The sequence below is a fragment of the Ictalurus punctatus genome, chromosome 1, assembly GCF_001660625.3.
Source record: "Ictalurus punctatus breed USDA103 chromosome 1, Coco_2.0, whole genome shotgun sequence".
Taxonomy (NCBI): domain Eukaryota; kingdom Metazoa; phylum Chordata; class Actinopteri; order Siluriformes; family Ictaluridae; genus Ictalurus; species Ictalurus punctatus.
Genome location: NC_030416.2, coordinates 2,078,896 through 2,103,074, shown reverse-complemented (window position 1 = coordinate 2,103,074; position 24,179 = coordinate 2,078,896). Strand labels below are relative to the sequence as shown.

At 38.1% G+C, this 24,179-nt stretch overlaps 2 protein-coding genes across 14 annotated transcripts in view; one reads left to right on the top strand and one right to left on the bottom strand.

Moving 5' to 3' along the window:
- The window catches only part of obscnb (obscurin, cytoskeletal calmodulin and titin-interacting RhoGEF b), a 58,308-nt gene extending 55,119 nt beyond the window's left edge, over positions 1–3,189 (top strand). For all 11 annotated transcript variants that reach the window (XM_017466774.3, XM_017466799.3, XM_017466810.3 and 8 more), the window contains 2 exons: positions 96–138; positions 637–3,189. In XM_017466774.3, the coding sequence (XP_017322263.1) occupies positions 96–138; positions 637–1,690 (1,097 nt within the window). In that variant the 3' untranslated portion in view covers positions 1,691–3,189. The remainder of the gene's footprint in view (positions 1–95; positions 139–636) is intronic.
- A 3,495-nt stretch (positions 3,190–6,684) lies between these two features.
- gnal2 (guanine nucleotide binding protein (G protein), alpha activating activity polypeptide, olfactory type 2) lies at positions 6,685–23,544 on the bottom strand. Of its 3 annotated transcripts, none has more exons than XM_053688160.1 (14): positions 23,430–23,544; positions 22,289–22,811; positions 16,695–16,767; positions 15,461–15,515; positions 15,163–15,282; positions 14,734–14,831; positions 11,351–11,405; positions 11,066–11,139; positions 10,738–10,796; positions 10,280–10,400; positions 9,911–10,041; positions 9,550–9,606; positions 9,384–9,451; positions 6,685–9,241 (listed from the first exon to the last, which is right to left on the bottom strand). In XM_053688160.1, the coding sequence occupies exons 1-14, from the start codon at positions 23,508–23,510 to the stop codon at positions 9,095–9,097; spliced, it is 1,662 nt and encodes a 553-aa protein (XP_053544135.1). In that variant the 5' UTR covers positions 23,511–23,544; the 3' UTR covers positions 6,685–9,094. The 3 variants fall into 3 exon arrangements, with proteins under 3 accessions (XP_053544135.1, XP_053544185.1, XP_053544161.1); XM_053688210.1 differs by lacking the exon at positions 23,430–23,544 and adding an exon at positions 22,986–23,120; XM_053688186.1 differs by lacking the exon at positions 9,550–9,606 and having other exon boundaries at positions 23,430–23,537.
- Between the last annotated feature and the right edge of the window lie 635 nt (positions 23,545–24,179).

Below are 24,179 nucleotides of genomic sequence, written 5' to 3'. Positions count from 1 at the left end.
TTGTTACATATATACATAATACATAAACAGCATTTGAACGGAAATGTCCTATTTTACGATTTTGTGTAACTTTGTGGGGTTTTGTTTCCTTCTAGTTACAGAGCAAGAGACTAAAGTACCAAAGAAAACCATAATCATGTAAGTCTTTAAAAATGTATATCCATTTCTAACTGTAACAGTATATCTAGAAGGGACTAGATATACTGTATATTTGGAAGTTTATTTAAAAAAAGAAAATACTGCTTTAAATAGACTTCGTGTGAAGGGAAATAGCGTGTACACTATTGTCTGCTTTGTCTAGGATAAAATACGCTTAAAATAGATAACGACTTGGTGCGGTATTTTTTCGTTCTTATTTAGATCCGTCAAATAAAAAGAAAAAATTCAAGATCGATATCCACTGGTCATCCCAATGCCTGAAACAACCAGATGGTCATGTGGTGTTTTTTTTGTTTTTAATTCATGGAATTGCCTCCAAATCTTGAGGTTGACTCGTAGTTTTTAATTCCTGGAATCAATGAATCGATTCTCCTTGGAATCGACGCCCATCGTTGGCGATCGTTAGCTGATAACCGTCGAAGTACGTGATAATTCGAATGCATCAGTTTGCAGTTTCCTGTGGTGTCCTTTTTGCAGAGAGGAGACCATCACGACTGTCGTGAAGAACACTCGAATGAAGCGCCACGCGTCTCCCCGCCCGTCTCCCCGCCCGTCCTCCATGGGAGTTTACCGCTCCGAAGCCTCCACTTCTGAACCGCCGCGACAGAAGAGGACAATGTCTAAAAAAGCCGTCCCCACTCTGTACGTCACGGAACCCGAGGGCACTGCAGCCAGGAACCCGAAATGGGTCGAAGTGGAAGAGATTATCGAGTATAAAGTGAACAAGTCGCCAAAGCTGCCGAGGAGACGAGGTGCTTCCCCCGGCAGGAGACAGCCAACCGATAACCCTAACGTGAACAACTCAAACAACAAGTTAGTGGAGGAAATGCAAGTGTCCGGGGCTAGCATGGACTCGCAAACTTTCTCTTGGGACGGCGAGTCCGAAACAGCGAGTATGGATTCTCCAGAAGTGGAAGTTGTGGATTTCGATCAGCCGTGTGTCTTGATGGAAATCTGTGACACGGACACTGATGATGATGATGATGTTGATCAGGCAGCCGCATGCGATGACTTCAGCGATGACATCTTAGACGACGGGAATAAAGTGTTCACCCTGGAAGACCTGGAGGATTACGTTCCCAAAGAGGGCGAGACATTTGGTTGTGGAGATTCTAACGTACCTGCGGAGAGGCCGGTTGAAATTTCGGTTCTACAAACGGAAATTAACGAACCCACCGTCGGTCGACCCGTCCTGCTAAATCTGGGCCGTCCGCTTTTGCCAACCCCGAAAGTACGTCCTGGGTTCTTCAGTCGCTTTAAGGAGCACTTCTCGAACGTCTTTTCCGACCCCTCATCAGCTGGGGAGAAGTTTATACCGATCCGTGTCAGCGGGGTGTCTTACAGCCAGTCTGCGTCCGCTCCCGGATCGTCGACGAGTCACGGAAAGGTGGAAGTAACTCAAAGGTACTGCTCCGAGGTTCAGCGAGGGACGGCTGGCGGCCAGCAGAGCTTCAAAGCTCAAATCTCTGCACCAGTTGGACAACCGGTTACAGTTCCGATCCCCAAGATGACCCAGTCTGGAAAGCCGTAACCAAGACGAAACCATCGACACGCAGAATATTGATACGAAATCAATGCACCCGTCTTGTCTTAAAAACCCCTGTCGTCTTTTCCTAACTACTTTCTTATGTCTAGCTATACAGTAGCTTTTGTCGCGAATTTACTTTCCACTACAACGGAAATAACAACGTTGGTCTCGATACTCCATGAGCGGTTCGAGTCGGACAGGAACGTACAGTATATGAGGAGGGTGACGACGGGTAACTCCAGACCGTTTTTTGCACAAATGTTTTCTCATTTTAACAAACCCTTCAGAAACCTGTACAACTTCCTGCTTCCTTCCTTTTCTAGCGCTAGCACCGTCAAGGTTTTGCTCGATGGAAAAGCGTAGCTAATTTCCCTCAAACATTTCCCTGACATGTTTTGTTTAAATTTCCTAAACGCATCACAAAACAGCATGACTTTAGTAGCAAACGTTTTGCTAATGTTACTATGAAGCGTTTACATTCGCGTATGTAGAACAGGAAAGCCTGATTGGAGAACACTTTTCTAGCTAACACTGATGCACCGTTTTTTTTTTCGCCTTTTGCTTTAAGCACACAGTTTTTGATTATTTATTTTGTCTGGGTTTTTTTGTTTTGTTTTGTTTTGGCATAGTATATTTTTATTAGATATATTTTTCATAAATTTAGCCTCTGATAATGCTTATTACGTGACATCCATGTGTCGGCAAAGGCTTTTAAGTTGAACGTTTTCACTGAAGAGTAACGTGCAACTGGGATCATTCCGTATTTTCCAGACAGTCCCAAACAGCCCTCACAGCAGGGCCACCAGGGGCAGAAACTGAATAAGACACACTGAGAATGGGATTGAGGCTTGGAAAGTTAATCCTGTATACACAACAAAGTTTATCTAACGTGTCCTGGCATATTCTACCAAACAGCCAGAATTACAAAGTATTACCATTGATGCTTTCTCTTTAAAATGGAACATGACAAGACCAACAGTGCCAAGTTAAGTAAATAAGGCCCAGTTTAACTATTAGAAAGTTATAGGGAACGATTCATGATCTGAATTACACAAATAATTTATAAGAGGAGTCTGTAATCTACTTCACAGTGCATGATTTGACCGAGTGTCCAAATGCATTACTATAACACATTCATGAATGTGTAAGTGTATTCACGTGTGGTGTAATCTTTTGTGCAGCACAGAGAGTTTTATTCAGTTGACGTATAGGTTTAGTATAAAGAAATAATAATAAGAAGAAGAAGAGGAATAGTCGTCACATTCTCTTGGCATGAGTGGTGTTTATAAATTCTAGAAATCCTATAGCGTTATCTTTCTTGCGTCTGTAGTATGTTTACAGAACTGGTGTTGGATGCACTAGATGATGTGTTTTCTGAAATACAGCTACAGACGAATTGTGTTTAACCGAATACGTGTGTGTGTGTTAGTGAAAATTAAAAACACCTAGCGTAAATGACTGTAAATGAGAACTTCTAAATCACAATAAATAAATAAAAAGTGTGTCCTGCTAAGTATTACTCAATTAAAGTGTATTTCTCCTTTCATAACGTCTTGGAATTACACGTTTTCGCAAGTGAAGTGCTGGTGTAAGTGTTGCGGGAAGCGAGGTAGGTCCTACAAGTCATGGTTCCCAACACATCACATCCTTTGCTACAAGATGGATGAGATGCAGCAGGACTGAAAGAGGAGATGGTCGCCATGAAGAACTTTGAGCGTCTGATCCTGGTCCAGTTGGAGTCTTTTACAGGCCGCTACTTCCTGAATTTTGTTCCTGGGCAAATAAAAAAATTATTATTATCATTATTATTCATGGTGCAGACTGAGACATGTCGATAAAACAAAATTAAATAACATTACAGACCCACAACATATACAAAGTTATATTATAGAGGAATGACAATTAAAACCCACTTGACTTGAGCAATTTGGTCAGCAGCCATACTACATACTCTTTAGTCGGTCAATACAGTGGTTCCTATTTGGAGTTGTTCTTATGTCTTAATGATGATGATGCTAATGAGGTCAGTAAATTGGTCAAGGGTGTCTTTAAAGTTGAATTCTCAAGACAACCTGGTGTGTGTCTGTCCATTAAACCATTTTGGCCCCTAGAAGGAAATACTTGTCCACACAATGGGTTAGATGATGATAATTTTCTATAGCTGCAGCCAGGATTGTTTAAAACATTGTATTTCCTTTTACATGTCTCAGGCTTAAAGCATCCTTGGAAGTTAATTTACTCTTTATGGGAGGAGTCTCGTAACCATTATAGGTACAGCTGGGGTTAAGTGGTCTGATTATACCCACAATATACTGCATCTACCTAGTCATATTTATACACATCATATACCTCATCAGTCATATTTACAGACACCATCATTAGACACATTTGTACACATCATCATCAGTAGCACACATCAACAGACTTATTTACATATATTACTTTTCAGCAATGCAGTTCATGTGAATACAGAGATAATGTGAAATACACAATCAGTAACCTGAGACTCAAACCCAGGACCCTTTAGCTAAGAGGTAGCAGCACTACCTGTTGTGCCATTAATACTTAATGTTGTGGCTGTCAAAAACCATGTTCATGTGTGAATGTGCTGTGACACAGCTGTAGGCAGATAGTGAAGGATAAGGCCTTTATACAGAGAGGTGCTGATCAGCTTGGTTGGTGCAGTCGTCTAAGTGAGTTTTCACAAATGTAATGTCAGGGCTGTGGTTCAAGACCAGCCTTAAGTGAGCAAGATTTTTATTTTGTATACTTGTTGTATAAGTAATGCAAAGTAAAAGTTAAAGCCCCCAGGGAACAATTGTCAGTTGAAGGCACTGGCAGCTCAGAAGGCTGAGGATGAGTCCATCCTGTCCCTGCTTGAAGCACACAGGTTCGAGGCTCGGCTCGGGTGAGGTGAAAGTGCTGGAACCAGGTTGGGATCTGGCAGAGAAAGAGAGAGAAAAGCCAGTCTCTCCCACCTGGGGTTTCTGGAGAGGTGAAAACAGGGGTTATGCTGCAGTGGACCATGTACCCCTAATAATTTTATATATATATATTTATTATATATACGTGTATATATTTATATTTACTTTATATTATATATATATTTTTATATATATTTATATATTTATATTTACTTATATATATTTATTTATATTTACTTATATATTTTTATATATATATATTTATATATTATATATTTATATTTACTTATATATATTTATATATTATATATATATATACTTATACTTATTTATATTTATATATATTTTTATTATATATACATATATATTTATATTTACTTTATATTATATATATTTATATATATTATATATATATATGTATACTTATATATTTATATATTATATATTTGTATATATTATATATATATACTTGTACTTATATATATATATTTATATTTACTTATATATATTTATTTCTATTTATATGTATATTTTATATATTATCTATTTATATTATTTATATATATTATATTATATTATATATATATATACACACATATACACACGTGTGTGTATATATATACATGTATATATTTATATTATGCATACAATATAATATATATATTATATTATATTATATATATATATACACACATATACACACGTGTGTGTATATATATACATGTATATATTTATATTATGCATACACATATATCTTTATATATATATATATTTATATATTTATATATATATTTATATTTACTTACATATATTTATATATTATATATATATACTTATACTTATATATATTTATATTATATATTTTTATTTCTATTTATACGTATATTTTATATATTCTCTATTTATATTATATATTATATTATATTATATATACACACTATATATATATATATATATATATATATATATATATATATATATATATATATACACACACATACACACACATACACGCATATACACACACATACACGCATATACACGTCTATATATATATATTTTATATATATTTATATATATACACACATATACACACTATATATTTATTTTTATATATTATTGTATAATATTGTATATTTATATTATATATATATATACACACACGTGTATATATTTATATATTTTTATGTTTATATATATTATCTATGTATATATGTACATATATTTTGTATTATATGTGTACACACATTTATATGTATATTTTATATATATATTGTATATTTATATTATATATATACACGTGTATATATTTATATTTATGTTTATATATTGTCTATGTATATATCTACATATATTTGTTTTATGTGTATATTTGTACATATATTTTGTGTGTATATATAATATATATGTGTATATATTTGTACATGTGTTTGTGTGTATATGTACATATCTACTTGTTTTATGTGCATGTATAGATGTATGTTTATATTTATATATATTTGTATTTATGTTTTTATATGTATATTTCTTTGTTTATATATATGTATCTATGTACATACATGTTTGATTTAAGTGTACATATATGTTTATCTATTTATATGTATGTGTACATATATCTAAATACCTGTGTGTATGCATTAGTTATATATACACATTTCTGTATGTATTTACTTTGTTACACTAGACTAATGCATGCTGCACCACTGTCTACTTTGCCATACTACACAACAGCTTGCTATTTTCATGTCTACTGCTCTAAAGTACTGCTCACCTCGCTACAGGCCTACCACGTGACCCGACACACTCGCCTAACGCGCTGCGCCTCGCGAGCCTGTCCGACGGTTGGATGTTGGTGAGGTTCCTCACGTGAACTCTTTCCTTCAGAAGGACCTGAAGCTGTTCTGTACTGAGGAACGTGCTAAACGTCCTCCACCCCGACGTGCAGGACTGATCAACAGTTACCGCAAACATTTAATGAGGTTACACGCTTCCTACTCCACAGTGTTTTATTCAGCAGTCACACATCAGGGATCCTCGGCATTCCTTTGGGTTCTCGGACTCAAGCACAACGGCTTTCTGTATTGCACACTCTCATTTATTCATTTCCACTCCACACATGCTTATCTATGTGTGTATGTACACTTCTTCACTGTATACATAGAAAAGCATGTATACACGTCCACACACATAATTAAACATGTAGAATTGTACATATATATTTATATAGACCTATAAATTTACATGTACACACATTTATAAGCGAGTGCAAACAGTGCACTGTTGCATACACACTACACACACACACACAAACATATTGCAATCATACTGAAAAAGGTCCCTATGAAAAACAACACCTGGTTGTATCTTTTGATCAGCTGATTTTTCCATCTTATGTTTTATGCACGTTGCTCTTTTATGTTATGCTAATGGGGTTCAATTTGCATAATGTATACAGAATTTTTGGGGGGGCGGGGTTTGTTTTCTTTTTGCTTTTTTTTTTTTTAACTAATCAGCATTTTGTTTTTTTTTTTGTTTTTTTTATAAACAAAACAAGCAAACAAAACAAAAAAATAATTAAAAAGAAAGAACATTTACAGAATAGGTCCCCATCTGCAATCGCTCCTGCTGATAGAGTGACATCAAGCTGTACAGTGCAGTCCAAAAAAAAACAAAAAAAACCCCAAAATAAATCAACAAAAAAACAAACTAACAAACAAAAACGTACGTATATCTCAGCTTTGTTTACAGGTACAGCCATAGTGAAGGCACAAAGATCTACAAGTAGATTTTTTTTCCCACCTCTCTTTCCGTTAAGTTGTACAAAATAACTTTTTTTTTTTATACATAATCTGTGCAAGAGAAATGTCAGCTTGCACTGTCTGTACAAGTCAAGAGACAGAGTGTGTGTTCACATATATATATGTATATATGTGTGTGTATATATATATGTGATATACATATCACATACCACATACCACACACACTCATCCAAAGTGGTCTAAAGTCAGAAATAAAATGCATGGACAGACCAAAGGGGCTGTGGTTGCTTTAACGTCTTCAGTCGACTCACTTTAACCTGTAATAATGCTCCAAACTCCAAACATTGCAATGCTACATTGAGTGTATCTGCCTGTAAAAACACAGTCCTTAAAACCTGGTGCAAAAGTGCGTCGCTCGTATTCTCATGTACTTCTTTTTCCCAGTGTTCACCTCTTCAGTAGAGCGGAGACAAAGAGCAGCAGAGAGCCCAAGAGGCCAAGAGGTCAGGGGTCACAATGTGGTGCCACCTCCAGAAATTGGTGGATGCAAGAGTGTGTGTGTGTGTGTGTGTGGTGTGTGTGTGGTGTGTGTGTGAGAGAGTATATGTATATATATACCCAACAGTTTATTAGCTACACTTACCATATAGCTTTGCAATTCAAAATCAATATGAATATTGTCATTATAGGGGTCCAAGCACCAAAATATGCAAGGGACATTCTAATATGTTCCTGTTGATTATGCCCCATGTTCCCCGCCCGCCATTCATTAGTGGAAAAGATGCACCAAATGATGAAGAATGGCAAAGTAACGTGTGGATCTGGTGAGGAACGGAACAAGCTGGTTCGCTAGGCTGTTGATCTAACATTCACCACATAACGTTGCTTTGATCCAAATGCGTCGTGTTTATTTCTCGGTGAGAATACCGAATACCACCTCAGCACGTGGAGCGCCTACTCTTCTGCAGAGGTCTGGCTGTTGGTTTAAACTATTTGTACTAAGCATTGACTGCTAAATAACTGTGCAGCTCTACATAAATAACTCGCCACGCAGTAAGTAGGCTTACGAGAATGCCCGAGCTCAAAGCCAAAATGTGGGCCAAAAAACTGGAAGGAAGAGCCTAGAAGAGGCCATCCACCAAAACTCAGTGACCGTGTACGGAGGACAATAATCAAATAATCAAACAATAGACCAAGAGTACGGCTCCATGTGATGCTACCACTAGCATGCTTCACTGTGAGCACTGAATATTTATGCGTCACTAATTCAATTATTTTTTCTTTTTTTTTTTTTAAAAGTTAAATTACATTAATTGCCACTTTTTAGCAAATGTTGTCTTATGGTGTTCAAGTTCCACTGATGGACAGGGCAGAGGTGGGCTTTAAACTGTTGCCTAGCAACATAGGTGCTACAGATGCTAAGTGTAAGTCTACAAAGGGGGTCAATATGGTAGGTTTAGCTGATAAACTATCAATATGGTGAACACGTGCGCGCACACGCACACACACACTAATAAGGATAGCCAAAGGCTTAGCGGAATGACAGAAAGTAAATAAAATATATACCCCTTAAGATTAACAATGGTTCAAAAAAACTAAACAATAATAAACAAGAAACTCTGGATCTGCCAAAAATAAGTCATACATATAGTCCATGGGTTTTGGCCTTGTTTAGGAGTGGGTTCTTTTAAAAACAAAAGTGCTCTGGCTTTCGTAAAACCAGATCACAAGAGTTCATACTGCCTCAGGTGCATTCTCTGGATGATGTCCCGACAGTCGTTAAATACCCGGCGGATATTTTCCGTGTCCACAGCGCACGTAAAATGAGGGTAACAGTAATGGCGTCCGTCTCCGCTTGCCGTGCTGATCCTCTGTTAGAGAGCAAAAGGATAACATTGGAGATGAAAAACGCCAACGCGGCAAACGTTGCCGTAATTTCACACAATTCAAATTTCAAAACAGTCTGACTCAGAACTTTCTGAAGGGAATTCACTGCATCATCAAAACACCTACCAGGAATTCATCCCGAATGAAATACTTGGCTCTTGTCACTCTTGGGTCTTCTCCTGGTTCTGGAGTCGCTGAAAGGATACAAACACACAAAGGCATGATTTTGTCTGGTGCCATTATGGTCAATAGAATAAGTGTTTGGTTGGGGGAGGGGGGAGGTAGTACGTACGGTATTTTAGATTTTCTGACATTTTTTCTCTTGTTTTTCTTTTTTTGGTCTTATTAACTTAAAAGACAGAGAAAAAAAAATGTTTGTAGCTGCTATTACATAAGTAATAAAAGGAACTAACAAGTTTTGTGGACGTTGATTCTTAATAAATAAGTTTAGTTTAATCATACACCTTGGCATCCAAATGGCATATGAAAAATAAAACACTTCAGCACATGTTATAGGAAATTAAATCGACTTCATATACATCATCATGTATATGAATGTTTTGGAAGTCATGATGTCTAGGTCCCATTTTTTATATATATAAAAATATATATATATAAAAATGGATGCATGTGAAGTAGGGAAGTAGGATCACCTTCATTTGGTATGGTGTAGCGAGCGTATTCTGGGAAATAGTCTTCAATTTTGGATTTCCCAGCTAATACTTTCTCTGCCAGCATGTCCTGCTTGTTGAGGAATAAGATCACCGAGATGGTCCGTAACCACCTTGGGGGGAAGAAACACAGAGACATGGTCACGAAAGAAATGCTTTGAAACACGGTTTCCATTATCTTCCAGAATTATTCAAATCCTCAGTTATACATATAGATAGATAAGGTCAATGGAATGTTTTCTACGCACGTTTACGAACTTTTTTTCTCTATTAAGTTGTTTTATGGATTACATTTATAAAAAAAAAAAAATAAAAAAAAAAAAAAAGGTTATGTCGGCATCACAGAAGTACCTGTTGTTCCAGATACTGCGAAAGAGGTCGAGAGCTTCTCGTAGTCTGTTTGTGTTGTTGTCCTCTCTAATGACCATGTTATAACTGCTACTCGCCACCACGAAGATGATCGCAGTGACGTCTGGAACGAAAAAGAAAAAAGAAAAAAAAAAAAAAAAAAAAAAAAAAACACACCACGGATCATACACACCTTTAAAGGCAATTTTAAAATTCAACAAATGAAAAATACAAGTAAAATGCAGTTGTTGTAACTTTAGGGTGTTTTTATTAAGGAAAAAGAATGGAAATGAATGCACACGCTAGTTAAGCCATACCCCCTCCCCCCTTATTTTAAAAAAATATTTCTGGCTAAAATGAAAATGAAAATTTTATCCTAACAACCAGACACTGTATTAGGTAAGCTTAATGCTTAATCTTCCTATGTAAATATAAACACTAAAAATTACAGTCAAACATACCATTAAAGCACTGGATCCACTTTCTCCTCTCATCTCTTTGACCTCCCACATCAAACATGCTAAGAGAGAAAAAAACGAAAAAGAACAAAGATCAAGAAGAAATAACCAGGCAGTGTGGAAACAAGAAAAATAGTGCCCTCTAGTGGAACACATAACCACTATCGAAACTTTTAAACTTTTTAATTATTATCATCAAACCATGATTTTATCCCAATCATGGTGCAATGGTTTATTTTGAAGCAAATAAATTTGTTTTTTTATAAGGAATCTTCAATACATTTTCTATCATTTTGCATACTCCCTTTGTAGTGACAGGAAACCGACTCACTGAAAGTTAACTTTGTCTACTTGAAATCGCGTTTCAAAGATCCCTGATGTCAGAACTCTGCAGCGCAGCAAGTCCTGGAGCAAGACACGGACAAAGTAAATATGAAGCAAGCAAGTAAACATGCGAATGACTTAGCACAAGACAAAAAGTGACAAGATCACAGCAGATACAGTAAAAGATCTTATCACTGGAGTTATTCTTAGTAACTGACTTACAGGAAATGAAACTCATTAAAAAAAAAAAAAAAAAAATCAATAAAAAAAAGGTTGTAAACTGAAAGTGTACCTGATCTGTTGGCGTGTAGTCACTTTGTCTTACAGCATCAATTCGGTCAAGGAAGCTATGAAGATACAGAAACAAACAATTAATTTGGGCAGAAATACACACACACACACACACACACACACACACACACACACACACACCACATATCTATAAATATAAGAAGAGACACGCCCATTTCAAGGAACAGGAAAGTATGGAGTATGAGCAATACCTCATATGATTCCTGAAACAGTACATCAAAAGGAGATTTAATTGACATGTCAGGTATGAATATAGGTGAGCCAAGTTTCCATTCTATCACATATAAATAAAAAGGCTTCAAACAACACGTGGAAATCTCCAGGCATCATTGCAAAATCTGTCTATCCAAAACTGTACATCCGGGTCAGCTGTCCGTGGTGCTTCGAGTACACTTATGTGCCTATTACTCAACTGAAGGATTAATCAGCTAATAAAGATCCACATTTAGACATGACATGTTGACACTAATCCCCATTACAAACATATGAATACAATCAGGAATGATATCCTGTAAGAACCCATCCATTCAAAAATAAAACGGTTGGCCATTGCATGGGGGTCCAAATTCGAGGCTCCATTTTTCACTCTCATGCGGGATAGGGCGGTCACATATTAAGCTCGCAGGACAAACAAAGGCCAAGGTCACTATCATGGGAGCATAATGGGTGTTCACGTGGCTCTGTGCAGACCACTGACTATGTCCATTCATTCATCGTCAGTAACTGCTTTATCGTAGTCAGGGTCATGTTGGATTTAATTAATAATTTGTTTAGATTTTAGGAAACAGAACTGTGGGAACGACTGGGATTGTCTGTTGAGTGTCTGCAGCGGTGGGCAGGAACGGATGGGATTCGTCACAAGTGCCTCTGCGGGAGACACTGCGGGCAGGAAGAAGTAGGATTGGTCAAGAGTGTCTGTAGTATTGGGTGGTATTGGTCAAACATCCTGCTCAAGTGGTCTAGATTGGTCAAGAGTGTCTCTGTTGGAAACACTGTTGGCAGGTACAAGTGGGACCGAGTGTCTCCAGGACAGGTTTAGTCAAGAGTGTCTCTATGGGAGACTCCGTGGGCAGGAATTGGTAGTATTAGTCAAGTGTGTCTCTGGGAGACATTGTTGGCAGGAACAAGTGGGATTGATCAAGAGTGTCTCCAGGAGCGGGCAGGATTGGACAAGAGTGTCTCTATGAGAGACACTGTGGGCAGGAATCTGTAGTATTAGTCAAGTGTGTCTCTGTGGGAAACACTGTTGACAAGAAAAAGTGGGACTGATCAAGAGTGTCCATGGGAGTAGGCAGAAATGGGTGGGATTGGATAAACATGGCCATAGGAGTAGACGGGTTTGGTGAAAAGGGTCTGCAGGAGCAGGGGGGATTGGTCAAGACTGTATGTGGGTATGGATCAGGATTGGTCGAGTGTGTCTGTGGGAGCAGTCAAGATTAGTCATGAGTTTCTGTGGGAGCCAGTGGGACTGTTCAAGAGTGTCTGCGAGAATAGGCAGGAGCAGGAATATCTTCATGAGCAGGCGGGACTGGTCAAGTGTGTTTGAGGGAGTGGGCGGGACTGGTCAAGTGCGTCTGAGGGAGGAAGCAGGACTGGTCAAGTGTGTCTGAGGGAGGAGGCGGGAGCAGGCGGGAATAGTCAAGAGTGTAGAAGTATTTAGGATTGGCCATGAGTGTCTGCTTGGAATGGGCGGGTCTGCGTGGGTGACCAGGTTTGATCAGAAATCTTAGGAAGCGGGTATAAAAAGCAGTGCCACACACATTCCTAATACCCCCCACCGGCCCCAAAAATCCCCTCAAATCAACGAACCTCACCCCTCCGGTTAAGAGGACACAAAAACCCTTCTAACATTTCCATCATCATACATACACCCAATTCGATATCAACAAACATCCACTGGGGCACAGTGATGACTCATACAGGCCCTTTTTTTTTTTTTTTAAACTACCTAGCAAATGGACTATAACTGTTGACTAACCTGAAACATGTCATGTTAGTGCTGTACATCATGATTTATTCCTCTTGCCACGCTGATCATCTAACCCAGGACAGCCAGAATTGATCGAAGTGGACGTAAATATGTTCACATCCACTTTATATCCTTCATCATTATATGTATCTTTTATGACTGGCCAGGTTTATGGGAAATGTTCGTCGTTTTGTTAGGAATAGTTCGCGACTGATCCTCCGTAGTGTAGTCTAGTGTAGAGTAGTGTAGAGAACTGCAAGCATGGGATCAAATGCCCAAGTTTCCACTCTTGCGCCATCCCCTTGACACATTTTACTCCAATAAATTTAATTTGTGCGCCATGATTAATGTGTTCATTCCAGTCAAAGACACACACACACACACACACACACACAAACACACAATGTACCTTAGCTTCGCTTCCTGACCTTCCTTTGTTTACAGCACATTGCCAGGATACTTACTTTGATTTGACTGCACACACACACACGTGGCCACGCAAACAGTTTGTGCTCTGCAGTGCAGTTGCTATAAATAGCCAGTGTTTGCTCTGGCTCCATGGCGCTTTTATATAAGCTCTGGGAGGGTGCCACGAAAAGAGAGGACTGGAGATAGAACAACTATACACAACACGGGTACTGGAAAATCCAGCATTGCTTCACTCTCTCTCTCTCTCTCTCTCTCTCTCTCTCTCTCTCTCATATATTCTTTCGTTGAATTCTCACACATGCTCTGTGTCGGGCTTGCTCAAAGCTCTCTCTCTCTTGTTTAGGAACCCCTGATTAAAGGTTTGCATTTGGACTAGGATCCTGCAGGACTGTGTTCATTTCATTCATTCATCTTCAGCAAATTGTTTTATATCTGGTCAGAGTCAATGTGGTTTTAAGGACTGATTTAAAAATGTACTATGATTAACAATGATTACTAGCATGAAAGATTAAGAATTAAGATAAGGAATAAAACCCAAGAGGTCGATTTGCAAGCGACTGCATTTTAGTTACAGAATAACACTTAGCTTTAATCTATTTATAGTAACATTTAATGTTGTGAAACGTCCACGAAACAAGTTAGTTCCTGTTATCACTTGAGTTACAGCAGTGCTTTAAAAACAAAAGGCAGCTTGTCACATAAGAGCAAAGTCCCCTCTATCCTAAAGACAGAGGCGTAGTAACACTTTACTTCAAGGCACTGACGCTGGAGACTCCTTTAAATTTGCTAAAATATTACAGAATCTGTTCCTTGTAAGGTTTAAATCATGTGAGCGTCTGCCGCACAAGTCCATCTGAGATACTCGGTATTACAGAAAGAAGAAGAAGAAAAAAGCGTAGTAGAATGATTCATGAGAACGATCCGTTCAACACAAACAAAAGACAAGAGAAGGGAAGAGAACTTACTAATGTGCACAGTCGATGAGCTGGTACTCGTTGGACCTCTCGTAACATGCTTTCACTCCTTCATCATCCCAAAGTTTCTTGGCATGGTCAAAAAACTCCTGTGCAGAAGACAGACGCTGAATAAACAAGCTGTCGGGTCACGTCTGGTCAGTGTTCAACTATATGTATAATTTACATGAGTGTAGAGAAGCACACATGATCGTGTGCCTATAGTGATATCGCAGGAAAAATACACTAAAGCTGGGTTTCTGAGGTTTTACATGACCTAGGATCAGCTCTCGTGCTTTAAATACATATCGCGCATGACCTACATTCTCTCAGAGTTAATAAGACAAAAATAATCGACTTACGGTTTTACCTCGATAATATCTTTTGGTCCAGACATTTTTAAAACCCGATCGAACGAAAGCCCGGCAACGCATCCCTTACCTGCGGGTAGTCAAAATCCGACAGCGGTGCTATGCTTTTGATGTAATCGATCCTAAACTGGTCCTCTGGATTGGCGAGAGGGACAGGTGGTATTAAAGTGCTCATTGCAGACACTATCGTCTAGGACACAAATTCAAAACATCGATGAGTTGTACGATGACGACTTTAAAAAAAATAAAAAAATTTTAAAAAGTATAATACCAAATTCCAAACATATGAAATCCTCCCTCGTACGTTCTGTGATGTCAGAACTTCAAACAATACAGTCTGCATTTAAATCACCTCATAGTCCACTTACCACTATGGCATCCTTGACATTTTTCCGGATGTCTTGGATTTTCTGTCTTTTTTCTCTGTGGACAAACGTAAATGTTTTCAGACACAAATTAGGAAATAAATCGAATTCGTCTTCGTAGCAGCCTGCTAGTTTAAATATGTTTTATTCAAAGGCGCCGACATTGCTAACAAAAGCATACTAGCAGGCAGAGGCATTTAAACAAACAGAATTTAAACACAAAAACCCTAGCGTATGTCGGTGTACAAGACAGCTACCCAACCCCTCCCCCACCGCCAGACAAATAACAGTAAGAAAAAAGCGAGGGAAAACCTGGGGTCACGCTACTTAATACTTATCCTCTATTTATTATTATTATTATTATTATTATTATTATTACCTAAAGACATCACAGCCACTTGTTTTCATTTGGCTCACAAGAGAGGCTCAGGAATTCACAAGCCAAATCCGCCTACATTAAGTCGGAAAGTGAAAATAAGCTCTTTCTAGATGCAAACGTCTTTCACATCCTGTGCGACCTTTCCCCTTCAGTGACTTTGCTTTTCTGGCAGGTAAATTTTATTTGCATTTTGTCTGGCCGCCGTTTTGGCAAGAAAAAACAAAAAAGAGCTAAATATTCAAAAGGAAAAAAGGTTAGTATGCAGGTCACTCCCAGGTCGCTGCAGGAAAGGGTCAAGGATCGTAAACGCTACTGCTAAACAGTCGACTTGTAACAAAACTATGTTCCCAGCACATATTAACCTTCCAGTCCTACTTCAATGACTGAATCTCTCATTTCCTAAAAGGTTTATTTGCTCGTTTTGCTCTTCATAACCGGTTGCTAATGACATCAGAACATTAAGGACGTTCTAATGATGTACCTGAAATGAATGAAGAAATAATGTCGAAAATATATATTAAAATAAAGAATAAAAGACTTTAGCTTTCTTCTTCCCATGATCAACAGGAAATCTGGATGATGCAACTTCTTGTTGAACATATGACTTGCGGAATATTCCAAATAGTCCATGGGGATGAATGTGTTCATGTAACAGGGTTGAGTGAATGCAATAAAACCTATTATAACCTATAATAGATGACTCACTGGGGGAAAAGAAAAAAAGATGTTTCCTGTATTGGATGTTAAATGGATTCATACATTACTGGAAAACAAATAAGTTGTTTTTTTTATGGAATATTTAAGCTTGCGCATCAGAAACGATGTGTTCATGTTAATACAAAGTAAAAGCCCACTTACTCTGCGTTAAAACCGTTCACATGAAGAATTCTCATCTGTTTCACGATGGTGCTTTTTCCCGATTCTCCAGCTCCTACACCATCACACAAAGGAGACGGTTAGCAGAAATACTGTTAAAGGTATTTAAAAAAAGGTTTCATAATTTGGAAAAATCAGGGCATGATGAATATTCAGTATTGAGCTGAGCTGTCAAAGTCACATGCATTTGCACTCCTAGCTTATACCATAAAAACAACACACTTCCTAATACGAATATAGAATATCTGAGAATATTATAGAAAAGAAAGGTACAGAAAGCAAGTTGTCTAGATACATATGGTCCTAATGTTCGTTATGGTGGAATGACGTAAACACAGGAATCGGATATGGGTCGGGTGTAACGTACATGTAAAAAGACAGGGAGAAAAAAAATCCGATATATGTCAGAATATCAGAACTGTGCATCAAGTCCTACAATGTAAATCCAGCCGGGTCGAGACGACGATTTATTTAGTCTGGACTCTGGAAAATGGTCTGTTGAAGAATTAACAGGAAAGTCGGATTTGAACGTCAGTCCAACGTCCGGATATCGGACGTGTTTGACGTTTTCGCTGGCTTCTGACGCAAAATCCTAAAGTGAATTGTTTGGCAGTGTAAACGCATCGGAAACATCCGGAACGATCCAGTGTCCTTAATAAATATTGACAAAATGCGCCTGTCTTGTGTAATTTTTTCAATCTACACCTCATTTGAGACACCTTAAAGCACAGCAAACTCCAACATATGGTTTAGTTATACAGTCTAAATGACAGTTTAGGCCTTAATTCAGCGTTATAAGCTGTAAAACGTTCCTTTCGACAACTATAGACACATTTCAGTGACTTAAAGAGTGACTCTGACAAGGGCTGGGCCTGTAACTCGGCTACATAGATCCGAGTACCAACGGCTATTTTGGCGCTTTTCATACGTCGGCGCTTATAGGGGTATTTCTTTAAAAACGACGGGTGAATAAAGCAATTATATGACACATTAACGCAGTTTAAAACGCTTTCTCGTTGCTGGCATACACTGCAACCTTGGCGTTGTCAGAATTTCCCCTCCATGCTACTGTTTACTGTCGTCCATTAGCTTGTGTTAACACCCCCACCCCCCTCCTTTCCTTTCCGCTTTGGTATCGCCCACATTCATAAACGACCAAACATCCGGAAAAGGGGTGTTTTCGCGACGCCGTATTTATTCGCCTAGGCGCGCAATGGAAAAAAAATGTTTTCTTTATCAGTCGCTTCACAGACAATTCACAGAGACAGACAGAGAGAGAGAAAGAGCAAATATTTGACTCTATGTCATTCTCATAGTTCTGTTATGGCACTCAGAGAGAAAGAAAGAGCACAGAAATGTGTTCTACACGATTAGGAGAGTGCTCTGTTTAGTTTGTGGAGCTAAACAGTGCTAAGCAGTTGAATATAAGGACTCATGTGACAAAATCAGATTTCTATTTCTGGAGTTTTCACATGACTCCAAAAGAATTGCTTAATTTAACAGCCCTTTGGCATTTAACAGTCCTTGACAGCATGTACTACAACCACGAACCTCAATAAAGGAATAAAACACCCTTGCTGAACAGGGCAAAAAAATAAATAAATAACTAATCAACGATGGGGTGGTGTGACGAAGCAGACTCACTGTTACCTCAAAGAAGTGTCCCAAAGTTATACGTTCAATCTGTGCACAGTTACATTTGACGTTGGGGAACATCTGTGAAACAATTCCCTCACCAGGTCTCTCACGGCTTTTTATAGTATCACCAAAATAAAACCTCGATACGTAAACTCCTCTGTCCTGAAAAACTGGGACACTTGGAAAACTTACAACTGGAGACTCCTTCCGTAAATGTTGACCAAACATCTCTTTACAACAAAGGCGGATGTTCTTGGTTTCAACTCCGTCTATCGTCTCGACAGAAAAGACAACGTAGCATTAACGTACGCACGTGATTTGCAGTTGCACTACTGTCGGAGCTGCTGTTCGAGAAAATTCACCCGCACAACCTTCTGATCAATCGGAATCGATCGTTGAACAGCGCTGTGGTATAATTAAGATGAACAAATAAGATGTCAACCTCAACTACCATCTATGAGAGACTGTAAATAATCTTCCTGTCAGTATTCAGTTTCCTCATTTACCTGTTAAGTTACCTGTCATAGCTTTAAAAAAAAAAAAAAAAAAAACACAACCAAAAAAAAACCCACCACAGCTGTATTTTGATGATTTATAAACGTGTACATGCTCCACGTCGCTCCCGCATAGCACCGCCATGGGCTTCCTGTTTTCTTTCTTTTTCATTTCTTTCTCCACACCTTTACTTTAATATCACCTCCCTGAAGAAATCCTAACCCTTCGTCGTGAAGTCTAAGCATGTCACACGAACCCCAGTCCTGGCAGGTTCTCATATTCTCGGAGACTTTGAGATCATTTGACAGTCCGTCTGACACGTAGAGGACGACCTCGCCGTGTGAGGAACTCTCAACCTTGCTTAGGAATACCCTTCAGCTCACTATAGGCATTTAATTATAGACTATAGACAGCATGTTAGTCTTTATAATTACCGTGTGAAGATTGATTTTGTCAGGAAACGTCTCGCGGGAATAATGAAAATACAGCACCAGCCAACAAAGTATGACAAATATTTCTACATGAACATATTCGATGTGTTACACGGGCTTTAAAACTCCAGCTCGGCCGTTTTGCCCATTTTTAGCTGCGCCTAATGCTCGCCTGAGCCGAATAATTTTTGTGAATAAACAGAACTTTATGGATATTGAAGACATTCAATGTGTAAATTAGTTCCAAAGAAATTGCTATGATCAGTCCTATACTTTGCATCAAAGGTGTGCCTCGAGACACCTTTTTTTTTTTTTTACTCTTATAAAAGGCACCTTAATTAAAGCAGGTTTTACAGTCTATTTTATAGTTTATTACTTGTCACACTTTATGAGATGGGTCTTAATAAAATCTGCCCCAATTCTCTACTAGACTGTATGATAGCGTGTGTGTTCTTCGTGTCCGATTGTAAAGATCCTCTGACATCCTCTATGAGCGTCGAGACGTCAGACAAAAAAAATGTAAAAATTGACGGAACGTTTTGGTCGACCATGTTTGTTCGCAATGGCACTAAATAATCTAATTCTAAGACCTCCGATCTCAACTCCAGAGAATTTGTTCACGATGTGCAATTTTTGTCTGCGACGGCAAAAATCAGGCCGTGATTCATAAACGCTTCACTCTGTCCGTGGTCACGGTTTGTTAGAGTGGTAGCTCAGCAGTTAAGGCGTTGGACCACAACTTGGAAGGTCGTGAGATCAAATCCCAGCGATGCTGACCTACCGCTGCTGGGCCCTTGAGCAAAGTCCTGAACCCTCGACTGCTCGGTGTATAAATGAGATAAATAAGTCGCTCTGGATAAGGGTGTCTTGCCATAAATACTTTATCTGTAATGCAGGTAAAGTGGCTCCTTTAACAAGATCCTTAGTCTTAAGACTTATTAAAAATGAATTCTAACAACACCAACAATTTTATGTGATCCAGTACATCAGTACTGCGTGATCATTCTTTGCTTCACGCAGTAAGGGAACTCCAGAAACAAAGTTCAACCCGAGTGAATGATAAAACCTAGTTATAGGGGAAGCAAAGTTCAGTTCCTCAGATACGCTCCAAAAGTGCAAAGAGGCAAGCGATACCGGACTGGACTGGATGCGTTGTATGGATTTCTCCACCGTTAAGTATATTCTGTAAACTAACAGAATACACATTAAAGACGTTTATATTTGATGCTTCTTTGCTCACGCACCATTCAGTACATCATTCAGTAATGAGAAATCAATCCAGTGTAGAAGCGGTGCAAACGAAGTCCCAGAATGCAACGCAGCTATACGACGCGGTTGAGACTCGGCTCGGCTGGTCAGCATGAACGCTTTCGAGACTGAATTGTTTGAGCAGAGCGTACACACAAGGAGATGACAGAGTTGGACTACAGACTAAAGAGCACAAAAGCGCCGCGGCATCTCCTCGTACTTGCTTCATCCTTCAATATGATCCAGTGTTTCTGGAAATGCTAATCTAATTATTACGATTTACCTCTGATTGTTTGTGCCTAAACATATTCCTTGGCTGTTTTTTTTTTTTTGGTCATCTCTAACACTCGTGTATTAGTTTTAAGAAATCCCAAACCTGCCGTCTAAGATGATTTTCCTAAATCCTAATGCAAATACCATATCGTATGTATTGTATTATACTCTCTCTAAGTGTTAAATAAAATAAATCCTCTCTCTTCATATGCTAGCTATATGTTATTCGCTCATTTGTTATGCAAGTATTATTTAAGCTCTATGTATATCCAAGCACGAATAAGACGCTTATTTCTATTTAGTTTGTATTGCACCGTTGTGTCGTGTGGCATTTTATTGACTTTTTTTGTAAATACTTTTTAATTGTAAAAAAAGAAAAAAAAAAGAAAAAAAAAAAAGACGAAACTAAAGGGACTAGGATTGTAGGCACTATTCATGATGAAATTAATTAATTCGAATTGAATAATGTTTTGTTTAAAAGAATAACCCTGGACATTAGTACAAATAATTGAAGTAAATAAATGTCACCGGTTTGACGCGTTATTCAATCAGGATTAATGTCATACGTGACGTTTTATTACAGCTAATAACCATGTTTAATTATTACCATGAAGGGTTTTAATCATTCACTTTTATGAGGTTTTTGTAATTATTTATTGACATTATAGTGTACAAGCACTAGCTTATATACACCCTTATATCTTATATAATATCTCTTATATGCCCATTTTAATTCCAATTAAATTTTTTATATTTAGTTATTTTTTAAAAAAAGATATTTTTCAGACTCAACATTGAGTCAGTAATTCAGTGAAATGATTTTCAAATTTCAAATCAACGTTTATATATATATATATATATATATATATATATATATATATATATATATATATATATATATATATATATATCGCATCTAGTTTGGGGGCTACATAAACTACATAAACAAATTAAAAAATAAACAAACAAACACTTCTTTCCGAAATCCGCTCGAATACTTCAGGAGTTGTTTGTTTCCGGTTCTGTGACGTTGGCAAGCTGGTGGTCACGTGACTCTGATCATACGGCGTCACTAGTCTAGAGTTTAGGAATATTACTTATGTTACAGGCTAGCTCATTTATAATAATAATAATTATAATAAATAAATAAAATACCAATAATAACAATAATAATAATAATTTTAGTTTATGTGTCAAAGAGAGAGTTTGTTTTGATCTGGTGGAGAGGAGATATGGTGGATATTGCGTAATGGTTTGATCAAAAGGGGAGGGGAGAAAGAAAAGAAAAGAAAAGAAAAGAAAAGAAAAAAACGAGGTCAGCTGCTAGCTAGACCAGAGTATACGTGTAGGAAATGAGAATATATATATATATATATATATATATATATATATATATATATATATATATATATATATATATATATAAAATGAATATAGAATATTCTATATGAATATATGTAAACCCTAGAGTGAGATTGCTAATGATCTTACCTAATAAAAGCAGTCGGTGGGTCTGTTTGTATTCCCTTTTAAGTTCTTTCAGGACGCGGTCAATATTTTTACTGACTTTCCGCGCCTCCTTCTCGGCCTCCTTTTCCTCCACCACCAGTTTGTCCCAGTTCTTTGCCTTTTGGCTGGATGTAGGGAGGAGGTGTAGTCTTCGGCTGCGATCCTTCACGGTTCCCGTGGCCTTGCCGCCGCCGCCTCCTCCTCCTCCTCCTCCGTTCTGGATGAGCGCTCCATCCGCGGTGGCGTCTCCAGCAAGCCTGCGTTCCCCGATGGGGATTTTACCGGCGTCCCACTGGTGCGTCTGGCCCGCGCGTAATGGAGACGGAGTTGCCTTGCTGTTGCTGTTCCCTCCGGACTCGTCGCGCCGAGATTCCCCAACACGCGACGGAATGATCAGATCGGGCGGCTGCTCGGTGTCTGAATTCGCGTTGGAAATGGTTCCACTCAGATCCCCGAATAACCGGGGACGCAGACTATAACACAGCCCCATGTTACGCCAAGTGGCCTAATAAGAATAAGAATAAGAAGAATGGTAACAGTAACAATAATGATGAGAATAATAATAATAATCCATAAGCAGATGAAAAAGGCATGAGACGGATGAACAAAACGAGCACATCCTCAAACGCCTAGCCTTGTCCTACATCCATATCTAAACCCCAGTAGATTATTTCCTCACATTTTTGCCTGTCATTTTGTGTTTTCTCCAGTCAACCTACGCTTCAAGTCAGTAGATCACCTGATGCCTTTGCGGACACTGCAGGTCCACGTTACCGTAAATGAAGCAAAAGCGCACCCTCTGAAAACACCAAGCCAGTCCGACGTGTGTTCCAGCTCAGCTGAAGATCCAGTAACACAATCTACATCGGTCACATCTGCTCCTCGACTAAACACACTCAACCCAAATTCACAAAAAGGGTTGTGATGAAGACATATATTCACTTATGAATAATAAGTGAATAAGTAATTAATTTCAGAAGAAGTATGAGCAATCAGATGAGCGCTATTATCATTATTAAATATACAGTTTAATATGTAAAAGCTAAGAAATGGATAAAAACACACCAGAACATGGTGCTCCAAACAAATCAGTGACAAGATGACGAAACGGCGTTACTCTTACCACCAAGACGTTGATTGTTTTCCAATAACAGGATGCCCCGAAACGTTTTATTCTTCTTATACCGTTGCAGTTTGACAACATTATCCATTTTTTAGCTCGCTAAGGGTTCTTAGCTTCTATAAAAAGGTACTATTTGGGAGTCTCTCAGGTAGAGAAGCACCAGGCTGAAGGGCTCTACATAGAAAAGGGAGGGGAGGGGAAAAGTACATTGAAATAAATATTTAATGATGCGGTTGCATTGATATGATCCCTTGTGTGGGTGGATCCGAAAGTCACTAGTCTGAATTATTTTGCTTAGAAACAGAAACGGAGATGTTAGCAGATTTCTTTAGTAAAACCTTAACTGTAGATTTTATTTCGTTGATATGTTCAGTAGTAGTAGATCTGTTAATGAGCGTCAAGAGTGGGAATAAAAGAATGATAATACACAAAACACACAGCAAAACAATCAATCATACTGCACAGAAAGTTTTTAAAAACTGTGGAAAAAAAAAAGCCAGTGTTTTTTTTTTTAATGATAGTTTTATTTCATGTGCAAAAGGATTCATAAATGAACAGTGGAAAGAAATAAAATATAAAGGAAAGAAATTTGGAAAGTTTCGATATAAAATTATAATCCAGCTGCACCGAATCAGTTTGTACTTTAAAAAAAAAAAATCATACAAAACATCTTAGAAAAATGGCACCATTTATCACAATATGAATATGACGTCATTATAGTGCTCAGCCCTTGAAAACAAACACGGTCGA

Bases quoted from the DNA above. Each gene is read 5' to 3' on its own strand.
- gnal2 (XM_053688160.1), bottom strand. From the start codon at position 23,510: ATGTTGTCAAACTGCAACGGTATAAGAAGAATAAAACGTTTCGGGGCA. The intron at 22,812-23,429 runs GTAAGAGTAACG...TATTCTTATTAG, and splicing joins AAACAATCAACGTCTTGGTG to GCCACTTGGCGTAACATGGG. The intron at 11,140-11,350 runs GTACACTTTCAG...GTCTTGCTCCAG, and splicing joins ACTACACGCCAACAGATCAG to GACTTGCTGCGCTGCAGAGT.